This window comes from Colobus angolensis, unplaced genomic scaffold (genome assembly GCF_000951035.1).
Source record: "Colobus angolensis palliatus isolate OR3802 unplaced genomic scaffold, Cang.pa_1.0 Scaffold306, whole genome shotgun sequence".
Taxonomy (NCBI): domain Eukaryota; kingdom Metazoa; phylum Chordata; class Mammalia; order Primates; family Cercopithecidae; genus Colobus; species Colobus angolensis.
The window spans coordinates 316335-335286 of record NW_012116333.1 but is presented as its reverse complement, the minus strand read 5'-3'; the positions used below and the strand labels follow the sequence as shown (position 1 = coordinate 335286).

Genomic DNA, 18952 nt, shown 5'->3' with positions numbered 1-18952 from the left:
AGGCTGGTCTCAAACTCCTGACCTCAGGTGGTCCTCCCACCTCGGCCTCCCAAGTGCTGGGATTACAGGTGTAAGTCATCATGTCTGGCCCTTAATCATTTTTTACAGGATAAAGGGGACCTGAGACCAAAAGGTTTCAGACTTCTAGTAACTTCTTCATAGTCCCAGAGTGAATTGCTTTACTTCCTGGTATTACATCTATTTTCCAGGCTGGTTGAGGGAGGAGGAATTCCAGAGAAATGGGCAATGGCAATATCAGGAAAGCAAAATGTTTTCCCAGAAAATCTTTAGTTAATTTCTTTCAAAAGAACTTTTTATATATTTAATATTTTTCCTTAACTGCAAAGTAGTGTGGGAAAATGAGAACTTTTAACTGAGTTTGTTGCTGCTCAGGACAAAGTCAGGGTTCTTTTGCTGGGGACAAAGGGAGATGGGTATTGAGTATGCAGTTAGCAGTGTTCATTGCCCACATATTTTGTTTGTTTTTTAAGGACCAGTCCTGGTCAGAGTTTCAGGAAAACCCCACATAATGAAGTCCTATTGTTTGACTTTTTCATACAGAATCCCAAAAAGTTGCTTAGGCATCTCACCTCATTGTCTTCTTGATAATTATTGGTTTCTACTTTCCAGGGTGTATTTGGTTTATGTGAGTTTTATGCCTTGACTCTATCCACAAGTACATTCTATTGGAGCCACATATGGACTTGCAAAACATCATTGACAGCACTGATTAAATTGTAAAGCGTGCCTTATTCTTCAGCATAGCTTCTCTTTGTGATCTGGTAGCTTCTTACATTAAGAAAACTTTGTTTTCTCACACCCTCAGACTCAGTCTTTCCCAATCTGTATCGCTGTGTTGCCTGATTGATTTATTTCTTCTAACTTTATTGTGGGCTCATAGCCATCTTTTACATAGGAATTTACTTTTAAAATAGTCATGATTTGCTTTTTAAAACATGAGTCATAAATTGGATGCAGTAGTATGCTTGTAGTCTCAGCTACTTGGTAGGTTGAGGTGGGAGGATCACTTGAGCCCAGGATTTAGAGACTGTACTATGACATGATGGTACCCATGAATAGCCAGTGCCCTCCAGCCTGGACAACATGGAGAAACCTTGTCTTAAAAACAAACAAACGAAACTCATAGCCTTTATTGATTTTTCTGGTTCAGGATTTGGAATGAAAACTTGCACCCCAAACTGTGGTCTGGGGACAGCAGCATGGGAGTCACCTGGGAGCTTTCTGGAAATGCAGAAATCTCAATCCACCCTAGATCTAACAAACCACAATCTACATTTATCAGATCCCTAAATGATTAAGTGTCCAGAGTTGGAGAAGCACTGGCTAAGGAGAAAACAGATGAAATCTAGAGGGCATGGGGCTGTGTTCGGAGGAGCTCTCATGTTTAATGTAGATGTAAAGAGCCCACCAGAGGGATGTGGAGATGAAAGCCAGGGAAGTGTGTGGCATCTCCTAGTACCTTTTCTGAGGAAGGAAGGAAGGTGCAGCGAGGCTTCCATCTCTCCTGGGGTCACAAGATGGTGGTATCCAGTAAGCAGTGACTGAATGTGTTAAAGAGCTGTAAATAATTTGCCAAGATTTTTATTACTTGGGCATTGAAGCTTAGTTTGGGCTTGAACTGGAACTTTTTTCTCTTTGGTATGTCTAATTCCACTTCTTTACATCATTGCTTGGCAAACTTTATTTCTCATTCAGAACCAAGATACCATTCTGACTATAGGGCAGAGTGGTGTCATACTTGTATGTGCTTCTTTTATGTCGTTCTTAAGCTCTTCCCTAGTTTGGATGTTTCTCACCAAAACACTTTTTCAGAGGAGTTCAGTGGTAATACACATTGAGCATCCCTAATCCAAAAACTCGAAATCCAGCATGCTTCAAAATCTGAAACTTTGGAATTCCAACATGACACTCAAAGTAAATGCTCATTGTCACCTTTCAGATTTTGAATTCTCAGATTTGGGATGCTCCACCAGTAAGTATAATGCAAATATTCCAAAGTTCAAAAAACTCAGAAATATGAAACACTTCTGGTTCCAAGCATTTCACATAAGGGATTCTCAATATCATCATTGGCACATGGTTAGGAGTGAGATTTTTGTCCATATCCTGTGCCTGACACAGTTTGTTTGCACATAGTAGTTGCATAGTAAATAAGTGTGGAAAGAATGACTGATTTGAATGAGTCTTGGGATTTGCTTTCTGGAAAATATCTCTGTTGTTCTGAACTATATATTTTAAGTCCAAATAAATGGACATTTAAAGAGCAATGTTTAGGCTGGGTGCAGTGGCTCATGCCTGTAATCCCAGCACTTTGGGAGGCTGAAGCGGGCGAATCACGAGGTTAGGAGATCGAGACCATCCTGGCTAACACGGTGAAACCCCGTCTCCACTAACAATACAAGAAATAAGCTGCGCGTGGTTGCGGGCGCCTATAGTCCCAGCTACTTGGGAGGCTGAGGCAGGAGAACGGCGTGAACCCAGGAGGCGGAGCATGCAGTGAGCCGGTATCGCACCACTGTACTCCAGCCTGGGCAACAGAGTGAGACTCTGTCTCAAAAAAAAAAGCAGTGTTTATTGGGGGAAAATAAAAGATGGTCTGATGGAACTGAACTGTTGAGATCCTACCAAGTAGTGGATCTTGTCAAATATTGACAGGTTTCAGGCTTTACAACATCTGTGTTTTCTGGGGCTTGTTACTTATTTGGTTTTACCAATGTAAAATATGAATTGTTCTAACAAGAAAACAAAATAAAAGCTTACATTATCAAATTTATTTCTTAAAGGGTAAGGAACAGCTTTAGCTCTCAATCTGGATTTATAATGTTAACTTAGCAGGTAGGTCTCCCTCACCCAAATATCCATTCTCTGTTGAATAATTAATGTCAAAAAGGTCTGAGGATATGATTTATCGCTTCTCTTAGTATTTCTCTGTAGATTTCCAGATGGTGTCAAACCAACCATTCCTTGTGAGATAGTAAGTAATGTGGCAGTGGTTATAATTGGCTTTCTGTATAGATAATCCAAGGCTTATGGTATCTTTGTTTTAACTTAGTAGACTATACTAAAAGTTAATAGTAGGTCACCAGTAGCTTGGCCTTAAAATTGAGACTCACAGCAGTGCCCTGTGTTTACCTATAAGTACATTCTTGACTAATGAATGAAACTCAGATTACTTGTTCTCTGGACAGGGGGCTTTCATTCCCAGTGAATGAATGTGTGAATAACATGATTGAATTAAATTGCTAGTTAAACTTGGTCCTTTTTTTTTCTTTTTTTGAGAAGGAGTCTCGCTCTGTTGCCCAGGCTGGAGTGCAGTACAGTGGCGCTATCTCAGCTCACTGCAACCTCCGCCTCCCAGTTTCAGGCGATTCTCCTGCCTCAGCCTCCTAAGTAGCTGGGATTATAGGTGCGTGCCACCATGTCTGGCTAATTTTTGTATTTTTAGTAGAGATGGGGTTTCACCATGTTGGTCAGGCTGGTCTCGAACTCCTGACCTCGGGCAGTCTGCCCGCCTCAGCCTCCTAGAGTGAAACTTGGTCTTTTAGAAGCATTCTTTGGTGACATTCTCCCAACACCAATTTGAGCATACTTTATAATTTACTAATTGACTGCCTTAAGATGAAGAAACAGGTCAAGTATGGTGGCTCACGCCTGTAATTCCAGTCCTTTGAGAAGCTCAGATGGGAGAATTACTTGAGGCCAGGAGTTCAAGACCAGCCTGGGCAGCATAGCGAGACCCTGTCTGTACAAAAAATACATAGACATGGCGGCACATACCTGTAGTCCTAGCTACTCAGGAGGCTGAAGTAGGAGGATCACTTGAGCCCAGGAGGTTGAGGCTTCAGTGAGCCATGATTATGATTGTGCCACTACACTCTAGCCTGGGTGACAGAGTGATCCCTGTCTCTACACAAAATATTTAGTCAGGCAGGATACTAAAATACTAAAAAATATTTAATAGTCCCAGTTCCTCGGGAGGGTGAGACAGGAGGATCACTTGAGCCCAAGAGGTCAAGGCTGCAGTGAACCATGGTCATGCCACTGCACTCCCAGCTTAGGGAATAGAGTAAGGAAATATAAGTAAGATCTTCTCTTCTTTAGGCAGTAGTTTTTGTTACTCATTTGGGTTTAGAGCAAGAATGAGTAGATGCAGGAAAATGGCTTTATTTTTAAAAATCAGATTTATGTTTAGAATGTTCACTTTTTTTTTTTTTTAAAGAAAGTTGTAGGATGGAAGATGATCATAGTTGTTTGAGGGTTACCATAACAAAGTGCCATACAGAAGGTGGCTTAAACAACAGAAATTTATTTTCTTATAGTCTGGAGGTTGGAAGTCCAAGATGAAGGTGGCAGCAGGGCTGGTTTCTCCTTGGCTTGTAGATGACCGTCTTCTCCCTCTGTGTTCACATTGTCTTTTATCTGTGTGTGTCTGTGTCATAATCTCCTCTTCTTACAAGGACACCAGTCCTGTTGGATTAGAGTCCAGTAGGATTAGAGTCACCTCCTGAGTAGCTGGGACTACTGTTGATGTCATGTAAACTTAATTACATCTTTAAAGGCCCTATTCTAAATAATTATGTTCTGAGGAACAAGTTTAGAACATCAACATCTAAATTTTACAGAAGGGAGGGGAATACACAGTGTAGCCTATGATAGTTGTGTATCACGGAGGTCAACCTAAAGGTAAAAAGGCCAGGTGGGACGTTATTCTTCAAGAATTCTAGCTGAGAAATGAAGAGAATCTAAACTAAAGCATTGACAATAAAAATGAAAATGAGTTGTGATTGAGAGGAGGAAGAATTTGATACAAGACTATGTGACTGAATGTGGAGGGGCATGAGAGGAAGGAGGCTAGCGTGGCTCCCAGATTTCCCTGCTCCAGGAGGAGAAACTGAGTTGAAGGAGATGTGAGCTGTGTGATGTCCCTATTGAGTATTCAGCACTTTGTTAGCCAGACACCTCAGGGCTGGTCAGCTGTCCCACTTTCTTCGCTCTTTCACAGTGGCTCCTCATAATGTGGACTGTGTCACATACAACTGAGCATGCAGCCTCTCCACTTGAAATGTGTCTTAAGACACTTGTCACCATCTGAACCTCCACATGAAGTGTGACTTAAGACACTTAATACCATCTTATTTTGACAGCGAATTCTAAACTCTTATTTTTTCCTGATAATAAAAAAATTTAAATCTTTTAAATAAAAAGTTAAATCCTTTAGGACAGGGACTATTGTTTTATTCATTTTGCCCAAATGTGCAATATTTACTGCCTGGCTACATAGATCTAGTATATAGTAGGTTGTGCTTTGCAAATTCTAGTTCAGGGAATGATTTGTCAGTAGGGTTGTTATGATCAATTACTTGTTCTTTGCATATTTTAATCAAAGATTGATAATTAAAACCTGTTTGATTTTCTTGCAGAATGAGAAGACTTTGGGACATTCCATGAGTCATTCAAGCAACATTTCTAAGGTAGAGTGCCACTGAAAAATGTTATTTATTACCTTGAGGCTTTTGTGTTCTTACGCCTTACATGTGTTCATACTCTTTTTTTTGAAAAGACATCAGAGTTCTCAATACATTTCTATAATCTGTTCTGGGACCGTAAGAGGTATGTGGCAGTTATGTTTTTCTGGTAAGGCAATTTTGAGTGTGTGTAGGGGGAAGTGATTTCTAGGAGAAAATTCCATTTTTTCCAGAAAACCATATACTTTAAGGCAGAAGAAATCTCAGGCACAGGAGAGTCTGTTGCCACAATTAGGAATGCATTTGACTGAAAGTAACAAAAAGCTAAATGTGGTGACTTAAATAATTATGGATTTATGTGGTTCAGTTGACAAGGTGTCTGGAGGTGGGTGGTTCAGGGCTGACTTGCTCACAGATTGTAGTGTACCCAATTCTGTGGCTGTTTGGGGTGCCACTATGTAACCTGCACGGACCTAGGGGGACTGAACAAGGGGCAAACGCAGGAATAAAAGACAAGAGACAAAAGTTTATATTTGGAAAAAGGAGTCGGGAGCACCTTGGCTCTAGTGGACAAGGGCCCTGAGCTTTACACAGCCCTCCGTATTTATTAGGCAAAACAGATAGTGAGAAGAGGGGTGGAAGAAGTGGTCAGCTGCTCAGTCTAGAGTAGGCTTTCAAGACTGCATTCCTCAAACAACAGGCTCTAGATGTCGCAGTAGCTAATCTCGGCTCCAGGAAGTGATTGCCTCCACCAAACCTTCTGTCAGCAGGAGCAGTCGTCAGGAGCAGTCGTGAGTTTGCTCATATCCTGCTTTCATGATAAACGGTTTGCTCTTTGATCATATAGCCTCCAGTGGGATGCTGAGTTGGTCACGTCCCATGGGCTTTCGGCTCCCTGCAACAGATGTTGCCAGGGACTCAAGCTCTTTCCTCTCTGTGCTACCTCCTACTTGACAGATGGTCTCACGATGAGAGCTTGACCTTCAGGCATTGTGGTTGTGGCCTTGGCAGGAATTAGAGGAATGATCAAAGATTAAGAGGTCTGTTAGCTGAGAGTCACCATTTTCAGCAGGAAGGCAAAAGTTTTCCCAGAAGTCCCACCTGGCCGCCTGAAATCTGCTTACATCTCCCTGGCCAGAACTGGATCACAGGCCACCTCTAGCTAGAAGGCAGCTAGGGAAAGGAGGGCTTGGGAAGTGAATCAGCCATCCAACAACATCTGCTCACCTGTAGTGTGGTCACTTTAGCCCACCAGCAGCACACTGGCTGCCAGGGTATGACCTAGGAACCAGCAGAGTGTATCTGATGCAGTGCGCTTGCTCCCAGGCAGCGCTCCTCTCACAGCCCAGACATTGACTCTGGCCAACCCCTTTACCATACAATTATGGCCATGAAAGTTCTTTGCAAGGGTGAACCTGTTCCCCATGTTTTTGGCATATGGCCAAACATAACATAGATTCAGCTGGGAGGATTTGAACAAGTGACAAAAATCTGCTGTCTCAGGCCTCCTAGATACTGAAATCAACAGTTACATTATATGCCATTTTAATGTACTGACTACACATATGTTTTCATTCAGGTCACCTTATTTTTTAAAACTAAAAGTAAACTCTGGCAAACCTTCTTAAGACATTCATCTGTTCTTAGAAATATTTGTAATCTAATTATATTATTTTTCCACTTAATTTTGCATTAAAAATAGGAATACCTTTCACAAAATATTTTTTCCCATCCAACTTCCATTTTTCTTTTGCTGTCCCTTTGGCCAGCAGTGCTGCAGTGCTAGAACTATGCAGTGGTAAACCATTGCTGCCCATTTTTGCACCTTCCAAAGGAGCTGATCAGTGTCTAAGCATGGAGAAAAGTGAGAAGGTGCAGCTGCAGATGGCCTGTTTGCTTAAGTTGAATTAAACGTGTTAAAAAATACTCAGTAGCACATGTTGCCTTGCCCTAGTAGCTAGTAGCCAAGGGCAGTTCTGAAGGAGGACATCTTATGCCTTAAATATGTACCTGTTCGTTCATGGATTTCAGTCACATTTTATTTAAAGGAAACTTCTTCCTATAGTTAAAAAAAAACCATTTGCAAACCACCATCTTGAAAAGTCTAGAGGAAAGGCTATCGTCTTGGCTTGGGTTGTGGGTATTTTGAACTTTGTAAGGGTTTTGGAGTTAACATGGATGATGACTTACTAGCCATGTGATTTTGAAAAAGGACATCTCTCTGAACTTTAATTTAGTTATCAGTAAAATTAGGGTAAGCCAGGCAGGGTGACTCACACCTGTAATCCCAGCACTTTGGGAGGCTGAGGTGGGCAGATCACCAGAGGTCAGGAATTTGAGACCAGTCTGGCCAACATGACGAAACCCCATCTCTACTAAAAATACAAAAAATAGCCAGGCGTGGTAGTGCACACCTGCAATCCCAGCTACTTGGGAGGCTGAGGCAGGAGAATCGCTTGAACCCAGGAGGTGGAGGTTGCAGTGAACTGAGATCATGCCATTGCACTCCAGCCTAGGCAACAAGAGCAAAACTCTGTCTCAAAAAAAAAAAAAACAAAAAACAAAAAAAAAGGTAGGGTAATAATATAACCTTCAGGGTTGTTCCGAGTCTTGGGATTAATGTTTGCATGGAGCCATGGGGCAGCTCACCTATTACACTGAGCCAGCAAACCTGACTCTTGTCAAACTTCGTTGAATCCTGGTGATGTTAGGTTGATTGGGCCAGGATAGTTCATTTAATGGTAGCTTTATTATTTATTGCTGAACAATGGAGAACCATATATTATTTTTTCCTTCTTGCATACTTTTTTTTTTTTTTTTTTAAAAAAGACAGAGTCTCGCTCTGTCACCTAGTCTGGAGTGCCATGGCACAATTTTGGCTCACTGCAGCCTCTGCCTCCTGGATTTAAGCAATTCTCCTTCCTCAGCCTCCTGAATAGCTGGGATTACAGGTGTATGCCACCACGCCCAGCTAATTTTTGTATTTTCAGTAGAGATGGGGTTTCACTATGTTAGTCAGGCTGGTCTCAAGCTCCTGACCTTGTGATCCACTCACCTTGGCCTCCCAAAGTGCTGGGATTACAGGTGAGCCACTGTGCCCAGCCCCTTCTTGCATACATTTTTACTGTGTGCTGTTTGTGAGTGGACACTACTGTGTCCAGTGAGTTCTGGGATGCTTACTAGGGTCATTGGAGAGAATCTGAGTGGAGTGAGCCTTTAGAACATTTGATTACTCACAGAACTTCCTGGTTAACCTGTCAACATGAAATTCTCTTGCAAAGTGTACCCCTTTGTAATGAAGGGGACACTTGATGCCCAGCCCATTGTTCATCCCTCTTCATCCCAGCCACTTCCCAGGCCCAGGCCTCCTAAACTCCTGCAGTAGCTTCTCAAGAATCTATCACAAACCATCTAGCACCCAGCAGCCAGTAAATAGAATCCTAATGCTTCTGTTTTCAATTCTTCAGTGTTTCTGATTACACTACCTTTAGCTGTCAGATCTAAGGTGACCTGGGCCTGGGAAGTGGCTGGGATGAAGAAAAAGAGGTATAATGGACTCACAGTTCCATGTAGCTAGGGAGGCCTCACAATCATGGCAGAAGGCTAAAGGCACGTCTTACATGGCAGCAGACAAGGGAGAAATGAGAACCAAGTGAAAGAGGTTTCCCCTTATAAAACCATCAGATGTCATGAGACTTATTCACTACCACAAGAACAGTATGGGGGAAACCACCCGCCATGATTCAGTTATCCCCCACTGGGTCCCTCCCATGACACATGAGAATTATGGGAGCTGCAATTCAAAACGAGATTTGGTGGGGACACAGCCAAACCATATCGTTCCGCCCTTGGCCTCTCCCAAATCTCATGTCCTCATATTTCAAAAGCACCCATGCCTTCCCAACAGTCCCCCAACGTCTTAACTCATTTCAGCATTAACTCAAAAGTCCACAGTCCAAAGTCTCATCTGAGACAAGGCAACTCCCTTCCACCTGTGAGCCTGTAAAAATCAAAACCAAGTTAGTTACTTTCTAGATAAAATGGGGGCACAGGCATTGGATAAATACACCCATTCCAAATGGGAGAAACTGGCCAAAACAAAGGGGCTAAAGGCCCCATGCAAGTCCAGAATCCAATGGGTCAGTACATTCTTAAAGCTCCAAAATGATCTCCTTTGACTCCATGTCTCACATCCAGGTCGTGCTGATACAAGAGGTGGGCTCTCACTGCCTTTGGCAACTCTGTCCCTGTAACTTTGCAGGGTATAGCCCCCCTCGTGGCTGCTTTCATGAGCTGGCATTGAGTGTCTGCAGCTTTTCCAGGTGCACAGTGCAAGCTGTGCACCTGGATATACCATTCTGGAGTCAGGGAGGATGGTGGCCCTCTTCTCACAGCTCCACTAGGCAGTGCCCCAGTGGGGACTGTGTGTGGGGGCTTGCAACCCACATTTCCCTTTCACACTGCCCTAGCAGAGGTTCTCCATGAGGGCTCCATCCTTGCAGCATACCAATGCCTGAACATCCAGACATTTCCATACATTCTCTGAAATCTAGGCGGAAGTTCCCAAATCTCAATTCTTGACATTTGTGTACCTGCAGGCTCAACACCACATGGAAGCTGCCAAGGCTTAGGGCTTGCACCCTCTGAAGCCATGGCCTGAACTATACCCTGGCTGCTTGTAACCTTTGGTTAGAGTGGCTGGGATGCAGGGCACCGAGTCTCTAGGCTGCACACAGCAAGGGGACCCTGGGCCCAGCCCTTGGAACCATTTTTTTTCCTCCTAGGCCTCTGGGCCTGTGATGGGAGTGGCTGCCACACAGATCTCTGACATGCCCTTGAGACATTTTCCCCATTGAGTTGGTGATTAACATTTGGCTGTTCGTTACTTATGCAAATTTCCACACCTGGCTTGAATTTCTCCTCAGAAAATGGGTTTTTCTTTTCTTTTCTTTTTTTTGTTTTTTGAGATGGAGTCTTGCTCTGTCACCCAGGCAGGAGTGTAGTGGTGCGATCTCAGCTCACTGTAAGCTCTGCCTCCTGGATGGATTCACACCATTCTCCTGCCTCAGCCCTTAAGTAGCTGGGACTACAGGTGCCCGCCACCATGCTTGGCTAATTTTTTGCGTTTTTAGTAGAGATGGGGTTTCACCATGTTAGCCAGGATGGTCTCGATCTCCTGACCTCATGATACGCCTGCCTCAGCCTCCCAAAGTGCTGGGATTACAGGCGTGAGCCACTGTGCCCAGCCTGGGTTTTTCTTTTCTATTGCATCATCAGGTCACAAATTTTCTGCTTTTATTCTCTGTCTCTCTGAGAATGCTTTTAAAACTTTTTAAAACTGAATGTTCTTAACAGTACCCAGGTCACTTCCTGAATGCTTTGGTGCTTAGAAATTTCTTCCACCAGATACCCTAAATCATCTCCCTCAAGTTCAAAGTTCCACACATCAGGGGCAAAATGCTGCCAGTCTCTTTGCTAAAACATAGCAAGAGTCACCTTTATTCCAGTTCACAACAAGTTTCTCATCTCCATCTGAGACCATCCCAGCCTGGATTTCATTGTCCATATCATGATCAACATTTTGGTCAAAGCCATTCAACAAGTGTCTAGGAAGTTCCAAACTTACCCACGTTTTCCTGTCTTCTTCTGAGCTCTCCAAATCGTTTCAACCTCTGCCTGTTACCCAGATCCAAAGTCGCTTCCACATTTTCAGGTATCTTTATAGCAGCACCCCACTTACTGGTACCAATTTACTGTATTAGTGGTTTTCACACTGCTGATAAAGACATACCCAAGACTGGGTAATTTTTAAAGTGAAAGAGATTGAATGGACTCACAGTTCCACATGGCTGGGGAGGTCTCACAATCATGGGGAACGATTAAAGGCATGTCTTACTTACATCGTGGCAGACAAGGGAGAAATGAGAACCAAGTGAAAGGGAGGGGCTTCCCCTTACAAAATCATCAGATCTCATGAGACTTATTCACTACCATGAGAACAGTATGGGGGAAACTGCGCCTATGATTCAGTTATCTCCCACTGAGTCCCTCCGACAACATGTGGGAATTATGGGAGCCACAATTGAAGATGAGGTTTGGGTGGAGACCCAGCCAAACCATATCAGTGGGCATTCTTGTCTTGTTGCAGTTCTTAGAGGGAAGGCTTTCTTTCACTTTTCCCCATTCAGATTTATGTTAGCTGTGGGTTTGTCATATATGGCCTTTATTAATATTGTGGTATTTCTTTCTTTGCCTAGTTTGTTGAGAGTTTTAATCATGAAGGAATGTTGAATTTTATCAAATGCTTTTTCTGCTTCTATTGAGATGATCATATGGTTTTATCCTTCATTCTGTTTACGTGATGTATCACATTTATTGATTTGCATGTGATGAAAGACCCGTTGCATCCTTGGGATAAATTCCCTTAATCGTGTACTGTCTTTTTGATGTGCAATTGGATTTGCTTTACTAGTATTTTGTTGAGGATTTTTGCATCTATGCCTATCAGGGATATCGGCCTGTAGTTTTCTTTTTTGTTGTGTCCTTGTCTGGTTTTGGTGTCAGCATAATGCTGGTAGAATGAGTTAAAGAGAATTCTCTCTTTCAATTTTTTGGAATAGATAGAAGAATTGTTCTTCTTTGAAAGTTTGGTAGAATTTGGCAGTGAAGCCATCCAATCCTGGACTTTTCGTTGTTAGGAGGCTTTTTATTACTCTTTAAATCTCATTACTTCTTACTGATCTGTCCAAGTTTTCTGTTTATTCCTGATCAATCATGGTAGGTTATGTGTTTATCCATTTCCTCTAGGTTTTCCAGTTTGATAGCATATAGTTCATAATAGTCTCTGATGATCTCTTGTATTTCTGTGTTATCATTTGTAATGTCTTCTTTTTCATTTCAGATTTTATTTAGGTCTTCTGCCTTTTTTTATTGGTTAGTCTAGCTAGTCTATCAGTTTTAGTTTTTCAAAAAATTAATTTTTTGTTTCATTGATCCTTTTGTATGTTTTTTGGCCCCTATTTAGTTTAGTTCTCCTCTAATGTTTATTATTTCTTTCCTTTTACTAATTTTGGATTTGGTTTTTTCTTGGATTTCTAGATCCGTGAGGTGCATCCTTTGATTGTTTGAAATTTTTCTACTTTTTTGCTGTAGGTGTTTATTGCTATGGACTTCCCTGTTAGCACTGCTTTTGCTGTATCCCATAGGTTTTGGTATGTTTTATTTCCATTTTTATTTAAGATATTTTTATGTTTTCTCCTTAATTTGTTCCTTCACCCAGTGGTCATTGAGGAGCATGTTGTTTAATTTCCATGTAATTGTACAGTTTCTAGTTGATTTCTAGTTTTATACCATTGTGATCTGAGAAAGATACTTGACATGATTTCAGTTTTTAAAAACTTCGTTGAGACTTGTTTTGTGTCCTAACATATGGCCTATCCTGAAGAATGGTCTATGTGCTGAGAAATGTGTATTCTGTAGTTGTTGGATGAAATGTTCTGTAACTGTTAAGTCCATTGTCCTAATGTGCAGTTTAAATGTAATGTTTGTTCATTTTCTGCCTAGATGATCTGTCTAATGATGGGAGTGGGATGTTGAGAAGTCCCCAACTATTATTGTGTTGAAGTCTGTCTCTCCCTTTAGATTTAATAATATTTGCTTTATACATCTGGGTGCTCTGGTGTAGGGTGCAGATATATGTAGCAGTGTTATAGCCTCTTGATGAATTCATTCCTTTATTATATAATGACTCTCTTTGTCTCTTTTTACTGTTTTTGACTTAAAGTCTGTTTTATCTGATATAGGTATAGCTAGTCCTACTTGCTTTTGGTTTTTATTTGCATGGAATATCTTTTTTCATCCCTGTACTTTCAGTTTATATGTATCTGTACAGGTGCGATGAGTTTCTTGCACACAGCATATAGTTGAGTAATGGTTTTTTAAATCCATTCAGCCAGTCTTTATCTTTCAAGTGGAAAGTTTAATTCATTTACATTCAGGGTTACTATTGATATGTGAGGGCTTATTCCTCTGACTTTATTAAATAATTTCTGGTTTTGTATATCCTCTGTTTCCTTCTTTCTTACTGTTTATCATTGTGGTTTGGTGGGTTTCTGTAATGGTAACATTTGAGTCCTTTCTCTTCCTTATTTGTGTGTTTCCTCTACCAGTAGGTTTTATACTTTGGTATGTTTTCATGATGGCAGATATTGTTCTTGTGCTTCCATGTGTAGGATTCCCTTAAACATTTCTTACAGGACCAATCCAATGGTGAATTCCCTCAGCTTTTGCTTGTCTGGGAAGGACTTTATTTCTTCTCATTTATGAGTGATAACTTGGCTGGGTATAGTATCTTTGGCTGGCTTTTTTTTTTCTTTCAGTACTTTGAATATATCATCCCATTCTCTCCTCGCCTGTAAGGCTTCTGCTGACAAGTCTCCTGTTGGTCTGATGGGGGTCCACTTATAAATGACTAGATGTTTTTTTCTTGCTGTTTTTAGGCTTCTCTATTTGTCTTTGACTTTTGACTGTTTGACTATAATGTGCTGTGGAGGAGATGTTGAATTATATTTGGGTATCTCTGAGCTGTTTATATCTAGAGGTCTAAATGTTTTGCAAGATTTGGGAAGTTTGCAGCTATTATTTTGTTAGATATTCCATTTTTTTTGTTTTCTGTTTGTCTTCTGAGAGACTGAAAATTTGAGTATTTGGTCATTTTATGGTGTCCCGTATGTCATGTATGCTTTGTTCATTCTTTTCTATTGCTTTTTTTATTTTATTTTTGTCTTACTGGATTATTTCAAAAGACCTGTCTTTAAATTCTGAAATTATTTCTTTTACTTGATCTATTCTATTTGTTGAGTATTTCAAGTGTATTTTGTATTTCAGGTAATGAATTTTTCAGTTCCAGGATTTCTGTTTGGTTCTTTTTTATAATGTATTTTTGGAAAATGTTTCATTCATATCCTGAATTGCATTTCTCATTTCTTTGTATTGTTTTTCTGTATTCCTGTGTATCTCACTGAGCTTCTGGATCTTGCTCTGTTGCCCAGGCAGGAGTGTAGTGGTGTGATCATAGCTCACTGCAGCTTCCAGTTCCTGTGCTCAAGCATTCCTCCCACCTCAACCTCCTGAGTAGCTGGGCCTACAGTCACACATCACCATGCCCAGCTAATTTTTATTTTTATTTTTTATAGAGACGAGGTCTTGCTGTGTTGCTCAGACTGGTCTCGAACTCCTAGCCTCAAGCAATCCTCCTGCCTGGGGCTCCCAAAGTCTGGGATTACAGGTGAGAGCCACCATGCGCAGTGTTCACTGAGTTTTAATATCATTATTTTGAATTCTTTTTTTGGGATTTCATAAATTTCTTTTTGATTGGAATCTACTGCTGGAGAATTATTGTGTTCATTTATGGGTGTCATATTTCCTTGATTTTTCATTTCTTGTGTCCTTATGTTAATCTCTACACATCTGGTATAACAGTCTCTTACTAGTTTTCTTAATTTGCTGTTGTAGGAGAGGAGTTTTTCCTGAGGGTGTGTCTATGGTGTTGATTGTGCAGGGCACTTTAGCTTTGATTCTCATTGTGTGTAGTAGTGTAGTCGTGGTATTATTTCTTTGGCTATGAATCATGTCAGTGGTGTCTGTGATTTCCTCAGTATCTTAGGGTATGGTGGAGGCTGTAGTGACGTTTTGCTGGGGACAGGGATACCAGGTTGGCCTGTCCTTGTTCCCAGTAGTGGCAGTAGTGGGGTGAGTATGCCTGCCCTTGGGCCTCAGTGCAGTTTATACTGGCACCAGTGTTAGCGGGTCAGATGGGTTAGTTTTGGGGGGCCTCCATATAGCTTGCTCAAATGCTGGTAGTGGCAGTGGTGAGCTGGGTGGGTGGGTGAATTCTTGGGTCCCTGGGCAGCAGGCATGATATGGGTGATGGCAGCAGCAGTGGCAAGACAACCCTCTGGCTCCCAAGCAGTTTGCACTGATGTCGGCAGTGGCTGTGATGGGCTGGGTGAACCAGTCTTCAGGCCCAAATGTGTACTCAATTGGGTGCTAGATGTGTTGGTAATGGTAGGTTGGGTGTGCCTGACCTCAGATGCCCAAGCGGAATGCTCAGGTTCCAATAGTGGTGGAATGGGCTGGGCAGTCCCCAGGCCCCAGGATGGTTTACTCAGAAACTGGGTAGGACATACTTCAGTCCACCCAGGGATGCATTCAGGCTCTAGCAGTGTTGGGCGGGGACTGGGTGATTCCAAGGCCCTGGCAGAATGCTGTGGTGGAGGCAGCAATGGCTGTACTGCAGCCCTACTACTGGGGAGAGTGGGGTTGCTTTCAGTGGCAGTAGCTGTATGGCAGTGGCTGGGGAGTGCACACTTTGCTCACTTTGTCTTTGGTGCTTGTGAAAACGTGCAGTGGTTTCACTGCTGGGGGGCAGCAGGGTCTTTGTCAAATGGCTTGCCCTTCATCCCTGGCAGCAGCAGCTAGCTGCTGCAATGGTTGTGGTGGGGAATGTTAGTGGGGTTCCAGAAATGTGGAGAAGCAGGGATTGTTGGGCCCCCAGCAGGATGTAGTCTCCTGAGGGTTGGGCTCTCAGTATGGTGTCTTCTTGCAGCTGCCTTGGACTCCAGGGGTATGTGGGACCCATCATGAGCTCTCTCCCTGGAGCAATGCCTTCTGTTCATCTCCAGGAAGCTCCGTCTGTTAGCCTCAAGGCCTGTGAGGGTCTAGGGCTCTGTCATGGCTGGGATTGCAGGAGTGCATGGTGGGAATGTGGACCGCTGGGGATTACTTGCTTCCCCTTTCCCCACACTGGGGAACCTCTAGGCTGCCTTGCCTGACTTCCCTTTCCTTGCCTGCTCTAGGTGTTTTCTGTCACTTCTCTGTTGAATGCATGTTCTCTCTTAGATGATTTATTCGAAGTCTGATTCTTCCTGGCTATTTTGGTTCTTCTTTGTAGAGGAGGGAAGTACCAGATGCCTCTAGTCAGCCATCTTGAAGCCCCTCCTCTAGATTTTGATTGTTTAGCTTTTTAATGTGAAAATATAACTATTAAAAAACATGTTCTTCAGTATATCACCTAAACTCATTGTGACAAGCCCTCTGTGAGATAGAGCTTTGACGGAGACGGGTATTCAGGAGGCTGTGTGGTAGAGAGAAGGGAGGGGTGGGGATGGGGCAAGCCCACTTTCCATCTCTGCTGTGAGCCTTTGCCTATCAAGGGGCCATTGTCTCAGGGGTACCAGGAAGCCATAGAGCATGGCTGGCAGGGGTAATGCACAGTGTACTGGGCATGGCCTCAGGGTGGACTCAGGTGACGTGAGGTGACTGCCTGTTCAGGACGTTGTGTCCTGTGCCACCACTGCCCCTACCTGTAGGCTGTCTTACCATTTGACAATACATCTCATCTCTAACATGGAGACAAGGAGGGCACGCAGAGTTTATGAGGATTGCACGCATTCAGATTTTATCCAGCACCTAACTGTGTGCCAGAAATTGTGCTTTGAATGCTGAACCAAACAGCAGAGGGAAGTACGCAGACCTCCATACGATACCACGGATGGAGAGAATTCCTACAAAAGGAACAGTAAGGAGCTTAGGTAGAGAATTACCGGGAACCCAAGTTGAAGGGCTGCTCAGAGAAGATGTGGCTCAGGATAGGATATGTAAAGCAGATGTGAGGGGTGGAAAGCAGCCAGCCAGGATGAGGTTAAACGGTAGTAGAAAGATCATTTGTCACCTACTTGGAAAGTCCAGTACTTCAGGTAGACAATGAAAGGCATCTTCAATGGTGGAGGTGATGGCTCTCATTTCACTCCATTGCGGGTGCCTTTAACCACAAGATTGTGTTGGCTATGGCTGTTCGTATGAGTACTTTGACCTAAACTCCTTTAGAGGCCGATTGAAATTCCCTGAGGAGGCTTATACCCACTCTATTCAGCTGGAATTTCGTTAATACCAGGAATTGGCCTAAGCTAGGCTAATCATAGGGGCTGGACTTCTTGGAGCCTCTCTTGATGCCTCTCAGAGGAAGATTGTGGTGCAAAAAGGGCAGTACATAGACACAATGTTATTTTACACCCAGGGAAGCCTTCTCATTCAACCCTGGGAATCAGACTTGGTCCAGGTGACACAATTTCTTGAGCAAGTTCATGATTGGCAGCACTTACCCAGGGAGAAGGCAGTGGAAGCCCGTAGCACAGGCATCTCTCCCCCAGCCCACCAGCCAGCCCGGCTCTGTAGGCTCTGGCAGTTGCCCAAGACTGGGGCCTTGCAGACTGTGATATGTACCTCTTATTAATCAAATATTCCTGGGTCAGATCAGACTGGGCATGTTTAATGAGCACTTGAAATGATTGCTCTATTGCTTGGCAAGCACATCTCAATGAATTTGAGCACTGACCCTCCTAGGCCTCCTGAATATTTTCTGGTTGTTGTTGCCATTAGACAGGGATGAGATACAGCAGAATGTCACATATCAGATGGACATTCCTTACAGGGAATTCTTGCTGACCTACTTTTACTACACGAGGGCAGGCCTGGATGTGGTTGTCAAGACCAGAGTTTGCTTCTTTCTGTTTCTGAATGCAGAGTTGACCAGTGACACGCTCAGGTTACTCAGACCTTACGGATTACAAATAAGGCAAAATATGCTTTATTAATTTATTCTGAAGAAAACAGCGGTCCCAAAACAGGATACTTATTCCTAAGTGACAAAAACAAGGGAATGAATTGGAGGAGTTGCATGGCATCAGGTGGCCTCAGCACCACTGAGCCTCACTTGAATCCCTGACAGAGCACTGAGGCAGTTGTTTCTGTTCAGCTCCCCTTTTGCAAAATTTCTGACTGTCTTTGCAGTACTTTTTCATTTGACTGGGTACAGTTTAGTTTTTGGCTGAAGTTTGGTTCAGTCTCCTGAAGGTGGAAGAGGGGCAGGTTTAAAACAATTTCCCAATTATACTAAGATTATATGCATTTTTGACTCTCATTCTCCCACAAGCATACAGTGGAGTTTCCAGAAGCTAAGCAACATGCAAGATAGCATCTTCCTTAGCTGGTGGAATATGTTCCTGTGTTTTAAGATGTTCTAATATAGCAAAGATGGAGAGATGGAACCTGTGTAAACAAAAGCTCTTTGTGGGGGCCTCAGTAATTTTTAAGAGTGTTAAGGAGGTCCTGTGGCCAACAAGTTTGAATATCTCTGTTGTAGAGGCACAGTCTCCCCAGAGGGTAGCTATTTAGTTCATTGAGCAAATGTGCCCTAAACACCTACTGTATACCAGACCAATCAGTAACAGCTTCTAAGTTAACATATCCCAGTAACATCATCTCATAAACCTTGATAGGTTCAATGAAAGAAATGAACAGGGTACAAGGATATCATAACAGGGATGAAAAGCCCTTTCTAAGGAGAAACCTGAGGAGGGGCCAGTCATGCTGGGTTGGGATGTGGGAGTGTTCCTGGGAGGAGGAGG

General features: G+C 42.8%; 1 protein-coding gene and 1 pseudogene across 5 annotated transcripts in view; both read left to right on the top strand.

The window, feature by feature from the left end:
- Window positions 1–18952, top strand: part of LOC105517731 — a 731019-nt pseudogene that overhangs the window by 430849 nt on the left and 281218 nt on the right. The window lies entirely within an intron of this gene.
- The window catches only part of MARCH8 (membrane-associated ring finger (C3HC4) 8, E3 ubiquitin protein ligase), a 126125-nt gene that overhangs the window by 89254 nt on the left and 17919 nt on the right, over window positions 1–18952 (top strand). For all 4 annotated transcript variants that reach the window (XM_011950314.1, XM_011950312.1, XM_011950313.1 and 1 more), the window contains one exon: window positions 5442–5492. In XM_011950314.1, the coding sequence (XP_011805704.1) occupies window positions 5442–5492 (51 nt within the window). The remainder of the gene's footprint in view (window positions 1–5441; window positions 5493–18952) is intronic.